We start from the raw sequence: 15,106 nt of genomic DNA on the forward strand, positions 1-15,106 counted from the left end.
GATTTTATTAGTATTCCATTTCATTAACCTAACTGATTTTTTACTGATCTTTTTGTCATTTTGGTGGATTACATTGTATATTCTTAACTTACCAGAGTCTACCGTGAATTAGTATTAAAAAACATTTTTGTGCATAAGGTAAGAAACTTACCGCCTCTCCTCTTTAAGCCAATAAAATTTTGATATTTCATGATCCTTGCTACTCTCCATACAATAGGTTAGGGAGTGCCCACGGGTAAAAAGATGTATAAACATGAATCAGACTACCCTATTGAATTTGCAAACCCTTCCAAACTTTTGACCCTCTCTTCCTGCTTCATTTTTCTTCCTTAGCACCTACCACTTTTGTGATTTTAAATACAGTTTTATTGACTGTTTTGCTGTCTGTCTTCCCCTTTCTGTTACATGCAGGCTGCTACGTGATAAGTACAGAGATTGAGATAAACATTTATAAACACTTATTGCAATTTAATATTCTAATTTATTAAATGAAGAATTGGAAATTAAAAAACAACTGGTTCTTCACCACTTTGAAAACCATGGTCTAGGTTCTCATGCTTCTATGTCATAGCATTTGAAAGGCTAACAGAGAAGAAATACATAACTACCTATCACACATGAAAAAGTGTTTCTGCTGTACACAAATACAATTGCTAACAAAGATGAATATTTATTTTTCTAATTTAATGAGGTGAGAATTTTTCTAATATGAGCATTATTTTGTTTTATTAGCCATCTTTATAGCTGAGCCTGGTTTGTATCTCTTTGTGTTATTTATATATTTATCATCATATCTAGAGCTCTTTGAAGTGCTACTTTTGAAATGAAAGGGAATGCAAGCCACTTAATTATATGAAATTCAGGGACTGCATGGCCTTTGGCTTAAGCCCTTATGTTCTCAGTTGTCACTGAGTTTTGAGTTTTCATCTTGAAATGTGACTATTAAATTTTCTCTGCACACCTCTCTGGACTGTGCAAGTAAATACTTGAGAACTACCTAAGTTCATAACCTTTTTTATTAACTCCCTAATTTCTCAGTGACTGTAAACACTTGCCTTGAGTATTTTTGTTCTGTAGTTTTCCCACTAAAATGGTTGTGATGTTTTACAACTTCTGAAGTTAAGTTCTGGGAAATCTTAGACAAAATCTCTAAAAACTACAAAATCAAAGTATTATATGGCATTTCATTAGAATGAATTTAGAGTAGAGAACTGATGCAAGAAGCTGTTTATCAGAACTGTAAATATATTTATAAAAGTAAAGTGGTGAGACCTGGCTGCTTGGAAACAGTGGGCAAAGTTTTCTTTTAAACAGCATACCCTTAATTTCCCAGATATTTGCTACACCACAGTATCTGCAAAGTATCTAGGGCCTTATTCTCCTTTTTGGGAAGAATTTACAGGGGTGCTTAGTCTGGTACTTGAAGCGCCTTAATTAATAGTCTTGACTTTTTTTTGTTCATAATTAAATATGAAGAATAATTTCAATACATTTTTTGATAAGTAAAAGAATGAGTAGATTATGTCATAATTTCAGCATAAACCTATTTTTCAGATAAGATCAGATAAACAAATTTAATGTGTATTATAGTAGAAGTCAAACAGACACAGGTTAAAACCTGATATTTGCTATTTATTTGCTGGGTTTCCATGTAAAAACCAACAAACATCTTTGACATCATCTATGTAATGAAGACAAATTTATTCACTTTATTGGGTTGTTGTCATGATTAGGGATTATGAATATTTATGTAAATGTATGGAGACCACTGTAGGCACTTGTACATGGTAGCTGTTGTTATATTATGAAATACCACTGGTTGTGTGTGTATGTGTTTAGTGTATATGCTAGTAAACTCTTTTCTTAGACAAGTCTTATGGTAAATTTTTTATACAGAAAAAAACTAAAAGCAAACTTGAAAGAACAGAAATTGGGTGGGTGCAGGAAGAAAAAAATCTCATCTACTGAGCATTCCTAATTTAGCTCTACTACTTCAGAAAGTCTCTATCCATATCTGACATCTAGGTGGGGTTGTAATTTAAAGTTGAGTTATCACACTTGTCAGGAAGCATGTGTGATTTAAAGGATATAATAGTAACATCATTGTTTTTTCAGATCTAGGTTGGAATTTACCCTTGACAAATAACAAAATGATGAGTGATGCAAGTGACATGTTGGCTGCGGCGTTGGAGCAGATGGATGGGATTATAGCAGGTAATCTGTGTCCTCTGAAAGATGGAACCATGATATTTACTCTGTGTTCTTGGCTTTTTCATTCCAACTCTTCATAAAAGAGTTACCCTTCCACTTTTTTATTTTCATTTATTGGCTGCTTCTAGATCCCCCATGGTTTCATCTTGGTCCCTCTTCATTTAAAAAAAAAAAAAATATATATATATATATATATATTTTTTTTTATTCATGAGAGACGGGGGCCAGAGGGAGAAGCAGACTCCATGCAGGAAGCCTGATGCGGGACTCAATCCCAGGACTCCAGGATCACGCCCGGGGCCGAAGGCAGGCGCCAAACCACTCAGCCACTGAGGGATCCCACTTCTTCTCCATTTTATACCAGTATTACTTACTCTCAAGCTTTATTTTAAAATGTCAAATTCCATTTCCACCCTAGGGTTCTGATTCAAGGATAAAGAAATTGCATCTCATGTGATTTAGGTGCAGCTAGTTTGCGGGCCACACTTTGAGGGATACTGCTGTACCCAGTAGCCACAGATGTTCTGATTTGTTCCCTTGAATTCAACATTCATGTTCCCACCAACCACTCTTACCTCTGTTTACCCTCTCAATTCTCTGCTAAGCTTTTGGTCCCTAATTGCCAATCATATATCTCCTTTGAAATAGTCTATATGCACATCCATGTCATCACATAAAGCTTTGAGCTCATTTTCTTTACTCAGAAGCCTCTCCTACTAGTCTTGTCTAATTTCATAACCTTCCATCCACGCAGTTTCTTAAATAGAAATTTAAGTCACTCTAAACCTTTGTCCCTCATAGTCCTGCTTAATCAAGTTCTATCACTTTTATGTCCCTTTAAATTCTACCATTCCCTTTTATCCCCTCTAAAATCTGTCCTTACCTCTGCCTCACTTTGTTCCAGTAACCCTCTCCCTTGGTGTTCTTGACAGTCTTGCTTTCCCACTCTAGTCCATCATTCTCTAGACCACCAGGATTTCCTTTCTAAAACACAGATTTGGTCGTATTACTCCCTTGTTAAGAATCTTGAGCAATTCTCTGTTATGGAAGTGGAGCAAAGAGATAGTATAGACCATGACCTCCTTTTTTCTCCTCATGACCAAAGGGACTGACCCATAGGTGAACTTTTCAGGTCCTTTTGGTTTCCCAAGGTCAGTGGCTGCCTAAGTTCTCCTAAGGTCTCATGTTATATTCTGTGTTTTGTCACAGGAGAAGTACCTTTATGTATTTAGAAACCCATAGTAATGAAGAGAGGATTGAATGGGCTAGTGGGTGAGGTTGTCATCCACTGGCTGGTCAGGGTCAAGATGCCCTTGGCCTCTACTGCTCCTCAATTCTAGCTCTCTTGGTCCCTGTTGCTTATCTCTTCTGGTCATAAATTTGGCCATACTCTGTCTTAGTGGTTCAAAGAAGCCACAGGTGTTTTCTTTGTCAGAGGTTCTTCTGTTGAGGGTTATGGCACGTCATAGTTTGGCCTCCTTTGTTACGCTTTATACCTCGAGACCAGATTTTAATTTGACCTCCTTCGTAGATTAGACATCTTGCATACTGTATTTAGTTCTTGGAATATCAGTTTTGAAGAAGTTATTGGCAAAACTTACCTAGAGGAGGTGAACACGAAGGCAGAGAGTTTAACAGCCACATCTGGTGAGGAAGGAACTGGTTAAGCTTAACCTGGAAAAGTATATTCTTGCTCAGGGCATGATAGATACTTTCACACAGTCTTAGGACTATTATATGGAAAACAGATTGGACTTACTGTGTTGCAGTTTTGGAAAATATAACTAAAGCCAGATCTAGGCTTTTATTAGATGTTATAACCTTAAATTCTTGGTGAAACTCTAGTCAAGAGAAGTATTTCTGGACAGTAGTTGAGGATTTACATTTTATAGACTCTGCTAGAGGAGTGTATTTGTTCTTTAGCCCTGGCAGTCAGGGCCAACATTAGAGTTATTTAGAAAACCAAGATTTCCCACCTCACGCTGAGTCGGTTGGTAGCTTTGTAGGTTGGACCCAGGTTTATGTTCTCCTATTAATATCAGTAGTTCTCCACTTAAGGTAGGAGGGAGATATGACTGGAAATATTTGAGGAGTTTTTCTAAATACTCATCTGTCCCCTCTCCTTCACCTTGTTTTGTGATGGAGACTTAGCGGGATGGAAGGTGACTGTGGACACATCTGTTTTTGTTTTTAAAGATTTTATTTATTTACTTATGAGAGACACAGAGAGAGGCAGAGACGCAGGCAGAAGGAGGAAAAGCAGGCTCCATGCAGGGAACCCAATGAGGGTCTCGATCCCGGGACTCCAGGATCAGGCCCTGAGCAGAAGGCAGACGCTCAACCACTCAGCCTCTCAGGGGTCCCCACATCTGTTTTTAATAGTATTATCAGGTGATCCTAATGCTTAAAATTGCCGGAATAGGACATTATAGGCTGTTTTGTTTTTAATGTTCTTCTGTTCCACCCTTTCCTTTACATAGCCTCCTCAATTTATATTTTTCTGGATTGTCCTCTCAGCGTTACATGGTTCCTGAGGGGATTGATTCAGAGCATTATGTGAAGCATTTAGCATTGGGCATAGCATATTAATGGTTACCATTATTATGGTTTTGCAGATTTTGGTCCAAATAATTTGGTCTAGTGTTAAGGAAGGTCAGTGGAATGGACTAACTGGAAGGAAATTCCTCTACCGATCATTGGAATTGATCAAGCTGTATTGCCAACCGATTTACACATTGGCTTGCAGTTTTCTTCCAGTTATAAGACCCTCAGAATAATGAGGTGATAGCCTCGATATCATAATTATTGACACCTAAATATAAAGTCAGTATGTATAACCAATAGTATGTATATATAACAGACCAGATAATAAAAATCAAAATGATGAAGAGGTATACATGAGTGCTATCAGAATGGGCTATAGATTAGTTACGTGGATTTAAGTTGTAGAATGCTTTCCCTTGTAAGTAATAGGGGAAAAATGGCTGTAAACTGTTTTTTAAAGTTAATATTAGCAAGAACATTTGATGCTAGACTGCAAACAAAATCAAGGGAGAGAATGTTTATATACATGTATACATATAATTCATTGAACTTCTTCAGAGATTAAATTCTGGTAAATTAACTGGGAGTTGGTTCTGTTACCCTTATGCTGAACAAATTTCCACCTCAACCTGAAACTTCTTTGCAGGGAATTTCGAGACTTTATGCTACCTAAATGTTTATTTTTGAGAATACTTGGTTCTGTCCAAACTGACCTGTTCCCTTCTTAGCCCTTATTTCCATGAGGCCAGCACATCCTTCACCAAAGCTCCTTCATTATATTCTTGTTGTACCACACAATTGGTCTCCCAATTGGTAGCCACAATTGGTTAGGTATTTGACAATTGATACTTACCATCAATTATATGGCTTTTATTTTTGCTCCAAATAACTATGACTTGGAGAGATTTCTATGATTGAAATATTTTCTTTTCCTTGTTGCTTGTTTTGAGTATTCCCAAATGAATACTTGGGAATGGTGACTGAACTTGCCACCCTCAACTTTGGTATATTATCTAATATAAATCCTGTTGTGCTCTCTGTGATTTCTATTTTTTTTAAACCTAGGATCTAAGGCCCTGGAATATTCCAATGGGATTTTTGATTGCCAGTCTCCCACCTCCCCATTCATGGGAAGCCTGCGAGCTCTGCACGTTGTAGAAGACCTGCGTGGGTTGTTAGAGATGATGGACACAGAGGAGAAGGAAGGTTTGAGATGCCAGATCCCAGATTCAACAGCAGAAACACTCATCGAATGGCTTCAGAGTCCAATGGTAGATGCCTGCATGTTACAAATCCCATGCTTTGAATCTTTGGTTGCTTGTTTCAAAATTTAAAGCATAGAATAGCTGATTAGCTCAAGGGAAAAAAAAGTACAGGGCAGCAGGTTTGCCTTGATTTTTATCCCTCAGTGGATCCCAATTCTTGTGAAGGAAAATTTTTTTTAAAGTGCTGGTAGTATGCATTTCATGGGTTCCAGCACATCACCTGTTTGTGGCTATAAAAGTGGACTAGTTTTAAAATTTTGCTTGGATGACCTGCTGTGACCCAAAAGCAAATAATCTTGTCAGGGAAAGAACCATGCATGTAATATGCTTTCTCAGTACCATTGGGAAGTTTACTGTAAAAGGACCCAATAACAATTCAAATAGGAAGTACAGTGAATAGATGCTCCCAAAAGCAGTGGAGGTGTACAGCATATTTGATATGAAGTGCCATCTAGTGGCTCGTGGTGATCATTTCAGTTCTAGTGTGCAAGTTAAATTGTAGAATTGTGCTTTAAATGTTCTTATTCATTGAACAATGGGGCCTCTTTCTAGGCATCCTTCTCAAAAATGGATGACATGGCAGATCTTCCTTTTACCTGAACACAATGGTAAATACCATGGGTTTAATATGTGTTGAACAAATAAAATCTAAAGAATACCACTAAAAACATTCAAAGGAGAAGATAGAAAAAGTGATTGTTTTGTAAGTCATGCCACTGAACAATAGACTTAAAAATGGTAAAAATTATCAAATTTGTGTATGTCTTTCACCACAACCAAAAGTAAGAATGTTCGTAGTGTGATAAGATTGGTCAGATTGTATCTTGTCATTAACAATGCAGGTGCTGGAGACAGCCGACCTAACTTTTGATTTTTGGTGCTGGCTCTTAGAAGCTTGTATGATTCAAGGGAAAAATTTTAGGCTGTTTGTCTTAGTTTCCTCATCTGTAAAATGGGGATGATAGTTGTGCCACACAGAATTCTAAGTCCCGTGAGTGGATTTATGAGCGCTTGTCAGTGAGCCTGGTAAATGAGGAGTCAAAAAGGTAATACTGAAGAGTAGATGGTAGAGAGTGGATAGAAAACCATGGGATCCCTTTGCAAAGAGGGAAAGAGAGTGTTGGCTCCAGTTACACATTACTCATACATAGTTCACTTTTTTGACAAGAGTACAGATGTTTTTCAGACTGTGGAGAAGCTTCCACAGTATTTTAGAAAGACATATTACTAGTTGCATAATTAAGATTTTGTTTAATCTATGTTTAATGATAGCCAATTTGGGAGTCCATGTTGCAGTTCTAATTATTATTTTGCCTGGGCCAGGGAGAGCCCCTGGTTTCCTGTAGGATGCCACTTAATCCTTCCTGACTAATTTCTGCTGCCCATTTTATTGTTTCATAGGATCAGAAGCTGGAAGAGAAAAAAAAGTCACACTAGTAGTTTGTTACTAGTGAAGGAATATTAAATCTAAAAGAATCAGTTTGTTTTAATAAGGTAGCTATAATTGTTAGCCTTCTAAACACGAACAAACTTAAGACTTAAGTTCATTTCCTGTGGTAAAAAAAAAATCTATTAAATATGTCATATTTGTTCAATTACTGAGGTGGAATTCTTTGTTTTGATTGTGAAATGTTATCATGTTAATACAAATATTAATGATGGGGAATTACATGCTTTATCAAGCTCCAAGTTTAAGAGAGCAAATAGAAAAATATGTTGAATTGTTTGAGCCAGGCAAGCAGTTTCTGTTTACTTTAGGTCTAACTCAGTGAGTTGCCTAGAACATTCATACAGTGCTTTTCCCAGTAGATGAAGTTGAGGATCATGACCTTGACCAGGTCACGAAATCTCACAAGTGTCCGATTATTTGGAGGTTTTAATCTGAGGCATTTCTCAAAATCAGCAGAAATCACAAAAAAATAGTTTTCAACAAAGTGAGTACAAATGCGACGATGTAAGTCCACTTGACAAGTAAAGTGAAGTGTGCTTCACTGGCTTCTGACCTGACAAATCACCATATAATGCATTTCTGCCTTCTTCCTACATTGAAAAAAACTGGTAATATTAGTTGCAAGTGTATCTTTTTATTTTTATGTTTTAAAGATTTTATTTATTCATGAGAGAGAGAGAGAGAGAGAGAGGGAGAGAGAGAGAGGCAGAGACACAGGCAGAGGTAGAAGCAGGCTCCATGTAGTAAGCCTGACATGGGACTCTAGCCCGGCACTCCAGGATCACGCCCTGGGCCTAAGGCAGGCACCAAACCGCTGAGCCACCCAGGGATCACCCGCAAGTGTATTTTTTAAAAAAGTTTTTAGAACAAGCTTCATAAAAATAAAAACACTCATAATTTAAAGAGTTCAGGTCGGGGGGGCATGTTCTCTCCAGGGCTGCTGGCTATTCTCCTAGGTCCCTGACTCTTAGCCACAGGACCCATTCCAGTCCCACCATCCTCAAACCAACCCCCCAGCACCTCACCCCACTGCTCTCTGACCAGCTTCTCTTTTCATGTGTGCCCCCAGGTAATATTTTTTCAAACCTTGGCAAAACAAGGTACACCTTAAGGTTGTATTCTGTACATGTTCACAATTATCTGAGTTATGCAGTATCTCCCTGAGACATCCTAGCTGAAGTGAAAGCTGCTTTCCCCTTCTGGTACCAGGCTTCTGGTAAACTCCCATGAAAAGTGTCCATATACAGAGGACAACAAATGGATCGAGGCAGCAGAATTCGTGGGTGAAGCTAGTGCAGTGTGATAAGTGAGAGATGTTTTTTTTTTTTTTTTTTGAGAGATGTACTTTTAATGAAATCCCTGGCTGCTGGTGTTTGTTAGGACTGAATGGAAAGAGATTTTGTCTGTTCCTTCATAAAACTGAATGAAGAAGGGATAAGTGGCAAGAAAAATAGGGACAGCATTTTTCCTTGCTCTCGTATTACCCTTCTCAAAGTAGAAGATTCTCTTGCTTTGTCTGCATCCTGTCACATAGCTGGCTTTCAGTAAACATTGCATAAATGAATGAATAATGGATGAGTGTATGAGTGTTGCAAGCTCCTCAAATAGGAGTGGGGTCTTAGCTTCTAAGGCTCTTCTGTTCTTCTTCCGTGTGTAACTCAGAGGGCTATGAAGTCTACCTGTGACCAGGATAATGTAGTCTCAACATGTATGCTTCTTGCCACTGCAGAAGCTTCAGGGAACATAGTGATGTGCATAAAAATAAAGTGAGGAAGGGCCAGAACCTGCCTTCCCCTCCTCAGGTAAGGTGTCTAAAAGAACCTTTCAGGAGACACTAAAGACATCTATCTAACTCACTCTGCTCTGGCCACGGATGCACAGATAAGGATATAATGGGGTGGCCACTGGATCTTGGCCATTGGTATTTTGGCACCAGATGCCCAAATACCTCCAGGGACGCTCCCTCAAGATATTTCTAACGAGACCAGCAGATGAAGCTCTTGGCATCTGCTGCTCTTGGAGACATTTGAGAGGCAGTTCCATTTTGGGAGTAGTGTGTCCTAGAAGGTGGCCTACTACTGTGATCCTTCTCACCCCAGAGCACTTGTTTTTGCTCTAGTTGGCTGTTAAGAAGATGCTTTCTGTTTCTGGAAAACATGCACTGAGAACATTAAAACCCAGAAGTAAAAGCCAAAGCCTGAGTGTGACCACATCTGCAATCTTGACTTGGAAAGTACAGAATAGAATATATTCAGGCTTAATCTGAGCTTTGGTCCTTGATGGACTTTCTGACAGCATTGCATAAACTTTCATCTTTTTTTTTTTTTTTTTTTTTTTTAAGATTTTATTTATTTACTTGAGAGCATGAATGCAAGCTAGAGAGAGCACTAGCAGGGGATGGGGGGGCGGACAGAGGGAGAAGCAGACTCCCCACTGAGCAGGGAGCCTGACGTGGGGCTCAGTCCCAGGACCCCAGGATCAAAGCCCAAGCTGAAGGCAGATGCTTGGCTGACTGAGCCACCTAGATGCCCCTAAACGACATCTTTTCTAGGAGAGGGTCACGATTGGGCTTTTTAGGTGTGATGAAGTATATATATGAGATTGATTTCTCCCTTTGGTTTTCTTTTTGAGCAGATATGATGAGATTTTGGAATAAATGGAGGCTTCATGAAAACATTGTCCTTGTTGCCCTGGTATTATATTTACTTTTTTAGAAATTTCAGAAGTTCATGAATAAATAAAAGCAATCCTAATATATCAAAAAAAATTTTTGGAGGGAAAAATAGATTGAATCAGAGGTGTGAAAGTACACAGGAGTGCCAGCCAACCATAAGGGATGCTCCAGTATCTCCAAATGGCAGTGATGTTGCCCTGAAATAATTATTTACAGCACAAGGATAAAGCCTCACCACCTTAATTCCATCACACTTGCTGAGAGGACTGAGAAGTGGAGTACTGCAGCCTGGTGGCTTGATTGCCAACATTGTTGATAATCACATTCTTTGATTCTTTGGACAATAGCATATGAGATTCCTTCTAGTGTTGTTGGACCCCAGTGAACTGTGACTGTGATGTTCATGGCTTTTGAGTTTTTCTCCATCTCCTCCTGTTGCCGTGTCTGGTAGAGTACAGGCAATAAATGTCTGCATGGAGTGCTAGAGATGTAATGTTGACTAGGATGCAAGAGCCCCTTGCATGAGATATTTCTTTTGGTAGCTGGAGATAACATTTAATTAAAAGAGCTTTAGTAGGCTGCACCTTCCTTTTTCTTTCTTGATATGAAATTTTGAAAAATGTAATCGTGAAATAAAAAACTGGACAGCAGTCTTTAAAACTAATTTTAAAAATAAGTGTATTGACTTCGGTGGATAGTATGTGTGTGGGGGGGTGGGGGATACTGGTATAACACCAGTATATTTCTTAACATTTGTTGTCCATATGAAATTGAACTGATTTTCTTTTACCCATTTTAATTTAGCTACTCACCCTTCTGATTAGGGAATGTTACATTCAAAGTGAGCTCTGTGTTACAACATAAGGAAGTATAATTGTGGCAAATCACTGCCTGTTTGTTGATTTTGGATTTAGGACAACAGAGCTCAGGAAAGAAGAATGAAGCAAAATGAAGGTTGGGGAGAGAGAGGAGACAACTGTAGACCAATGCAAACCAACAAAACTAAGAAAATTAAAGGAAAAGCATGACACTTTAAAAATAACTGGCAAAACGTTCCCTCCTACCTTGAAGTAATAACAGTTGATACTGTGTGATGGGTACATAAGGTCTCTACTTTTATATATAAACAGATAACGTTTATTACATCTTTATACTTGATTGTGTATGTACTTGATAATTAAAGGAAATTAATGTAAATAGAAGAACTTCTCTATTTAGATGACAAGGGGTGGGGTTTATTGTACCTTTGACATATGTAGCATCTGTCATGTGAATTCAGGCAATTCATATTCCCAGTGTGGTTTCTGGCTAAGTTTAGGATTCTATAATTCTGTGAGGACTAGAGCCTTTTTGGACATTTTCCCCTTGTCATGCCAGGAAAATTTGGCCAACACCATGAGTTTCTTAAAGTATCACTGCTACTGTCAAGCTGGATCCCTTGCCCTGCTTTTCCCTCCCTAGGGTCCCATACCCACCCTCCACACACACTGTTAGTTGGATACTGTAGTATTAAAATCCCCAAGTTGATGCCAATCTTGACTTCAACTTTCAGTTGAAACAAATGTGGTCAATAAAGGGTCACCTCATGAGTTAAAGTAAAAAGAGTTATTTTGAATACATCTCTGGAATTTTGATTAATTTGGGCTGGTTTCAGTGCTTTGGATGTCAAATCTCAACAAGAGTTTATACTAAATATGTCTTCAATTATATGCTCACGACTCTTGAGAGAATCAAAAGAAGTATAAGATAGTTTTACCTTGAGGGACCATTAAGAATAAGTGACCAACTCTTGTAAGATTAAGCTACCTATGGCAGAATATGATGAAAAACTAAATTGTGAAGGACAAGACAAGACACAGAAGGGAAGCCAGTATAGAGGGAGAAGAGAATATGGCACAAGGGAAGGCGGAGGAGGTGGGAACTGGCTATGAAAAATAGATCTTTAGAGGCAGAGAGGAATGGGGGGTGAGTATTAGAGGTGGACACAAAGCCTTGGAGCGGATGTTGGAGAGAGGAATGGAAGAAAGTTCATTAGGACGAAGACATTGAGAATGGTAAGGATAGAGGTGATAATTGTAAGTCTCAGGGAAGCAGGAAATCAAGGTCCCAAAGGTTATGTGGAATAATGAACTCTTAGAAGTAGTTAAACTTAGTTCCCCGAAGACTGGCAGGAGGAAAGAAAGGGAAGATGTCAGAGGCAATATATACTATGCTTTAGAGAAGAGAATCCATAAGGGAGTTCATGCAAGGTAGTCTCACTTATACTCCATTAAAAAGGCTCTGAGAACACCTCCTAAACATGATAGAAAGAGGGGAGCACAGGCTTGAAGTTGATGATGGAGTACATGCCAGGTTGTAGGGAAAGACATGAATAAGTCTTGCTGAGAAGCAAGAGGGCCAAGTTAAAACCAAGCAGTCATTCATCTTGCATTCACCCAATGTTTATTAAACACCTATTCTTGCGTATTCAGCAGTCATTTGGTTCAGACTCACTGTGTGTCAGATGCAAAGGCAAACCTACTTAAAAAGAATGTATTTTGTTGGAAGAGAGGAACATGTATATAGCCAAGTCTAACCTGGTCCATTCAGGGTGAGGCCTGCTGTGGTGAGGGTTCATCTGGAATCTGTAACTGGCATATGAGTAATTCAAGGAAGACTTCATAGACCAAGCCCTGATTGAGCTGGACTTTAAGGAATGAGGAAATGATGGGAAATACTGTCCATGCAGAAGAAATAGAATTTATGTGTGAGAGAGCAGGCCATGTTTGGTGAGGTTTTGAGAGGTCTGGTAGGTAAAGCATGATAACTGGAGAAAAACTAGAGGCGGTAGCATATTTGCTTAATACAATTTACCTCTCTCTAACATTTTTTAAGCCAATGGTAACAAAATTGGCATAAATATGTGAATAAATGTGTGACTAGATTAGACCTTTACCTACTTGAATAGGTCAAAACACTACTTTAAAATTATGTAACTACTCCATTGGTGGCCCTTTTGCTTTATTTTGCTATAGTGACTTTTAGTGTTTTTTTTTTTTTTTAAATTACTTAAACATTATGAGCTCTCATAAACATCACTAGTCTTGAGAAGTGTGAGTATGCTCATTGTGAGTCAATTTTTAGTATTTTGATTTCGAGATAGTTTTGTGATACTGATTTTGGAACATCTGATTTCCATATCATATGTAGTAGCTTCGTGAAACACTTCTAGAACTTGCTGTAGGAGCACTTCTAACCTTTCTATAATTTCCTTCAGTTAGAAGAAATAACTTTTGCTTTTTATCCTCAGTGGACAGAAACCTTTTTTTTTTCTTCTACCTAATGAAATGTGTCTGTTTATAAAACTTTGCTCACATGGGGTTTTAAAAGCAGATGTCTGCTATCGTTCATAGTCAGAGTGAAGAATTTAAAACTGTATACGGCTGATCTCAGCGCTTCCTTAGATTGAGAACATGTATTATACATCCTAGCTCATTTCCAAAACACTGTCCTCAAGAAGTTACATAAATTTCATTTTCATGGTTAGTCCCCAGGGTTGGAGGTCTTTTAGGCCACTCCATCCGACTCCTCCTAGTACTTGTAATTTAATTCTGGGTACTTCAGTTTACAATATGAACAGAATTATGCTGTGGTATTGCGCAGGTATGTGGTCAAGCAGCTGATGTTAAAAACTTCATCCACTCTGAATACACATTGCAGGGTTCCTAAATTAGCTTCTGATTCTTTTGTAGTCTCATGGGAAATCTATCTAGTGCATCTAAGTTTTTAGAAGCAACATCTAATTTTCTTTTTTTGTTAAAGCTGTGTGTGTGTGTGTGTGTGTGTGTGTGTGCGCGCGCTTGCTTGCACATACTTGCTTGCACATGCCTTTGTTCTCAGAATTTATATGGGAAACTGCATTATTTGGGAAGATAGAATAATAATATCAGTTACCTCTGGAAAATGATAGGTGTCACATCAGCTGTGTCCTGGGGGGTAATGCTGAGTTTGTGTTTCTCTGGTTTTAAATCTGAAGTTACTGCTTTTTTGATGGCCCCATCTAACCAATTTGAGCTCCACTGGCTTTTATTTCTGTTGTATTTGAATTGAGGAATCAGGAAATTCTATTGGGACTATATATTATATGATTTTGAACTATTTAAATGAGACAGGGGCCATATCACATATACTACTATGTTTCAAAATGGATGTTTTTATGTTGTCTGCTGTGAGCCTTTTCATGTGTCTCCTTAATGACTTTTATGTATGAGGCAACTGAGGAAAAAAAAAAGTGACCGACTTTCCCAATCTGTGCTTCCTTGGGCATTTATACCGTGCATAAACCTACAGGAACCTGATAAAAAGGGTGGGGGCCAGAGGGAGGGGAAGAAAGTGAGCTCTAGTCTGAGCAGAGCACCAGGTCAAGTGCTGTGGTCGCTGGATGATACCTGTTTACAGGCTCCCTGCAGGGCTTGGCATAACATTATACAGTCAAGCAAACTCACAAGAAATTAGTGAATTCAGGATGATTTCCATAAATGGCTCATGGGGACAGCTTGTCAGCGCTGCCAGGGGAAGTCACTGTGGCTGATGCCCAAGCTTTGAGGGGAAGAAAGAAAGGCTTCAGAGACAAAGGGGAGACTTGCCCTATGATTTGGACCTGAGTAGCAGGGAAGAAGCTGGTGCGAGCTGCGCGCCCCCCCCCCGCCCCCGCCTCCCATGTAAAGGCAGGCATTTGTAGTCCTGGTTTTGGACCTTTGGAAGAGAGGGGAGGGACGTAAGGTGTACCAGAACATTACCACCGTCCCCACCCAGAATTAGTAGCACTGAGCATTGCGGGTGGGGTGGGGATTGGGGATTTTGTGCCCGACCATACACTCAGAACTTTGCATAACCTGGGTGTGCATCCACTGCCAATGAATGTTAGTAACCACTCTTCCTTGTAGGTCATGATTTTCTGCTTGATGAGAAGTTGTCTCGTTT

At 38.9% G+C, this 15,106-nt stretch overlaps 1 protein-coding gene across 1 annotated transcript in view; it reads left to right on the forward strand.

Moving 5' to 3' along the window:
* The first annotated feature begins 2,140 nt into the window (after nucleotides 1–2,140).
* The window catches only part of PPFIBP1 (PPFIA binding protein 1), a 56,618-nt gene continuing 43,652 nt past the window's right edge, over nucleotides 2,141–15,106 (forward strand). The window contains 2 exon segments of the mRNA NM_001197312.1: nucleotides 2,141–2,214; nucleotides 5,821–6,026. Coding sequence (NP_001184241.1) covers nucleotides 2,151–2,214; nucleotides 5,821–6,026 — 270 coding nt within the window. The 5' untranslated portion in view covers nucleotides 2,141–2,150.

This window comes from Canis lupus, chromosome 27 (assembly GCF_011100685.1).
Source record: "Canis lupus familiaris isolate Mischka breed German Shepherd chromosome 27, alternate assembly UU_Cfam_GSD_1.0, whole genome shotgun sequence".
Classification (NCBI taxonomy): domain Eukaryota; kingdom Metazoa; phylum Chordata; class Mammalia; order Carnivora; family Canidae; genus Canis; species Canis lupus.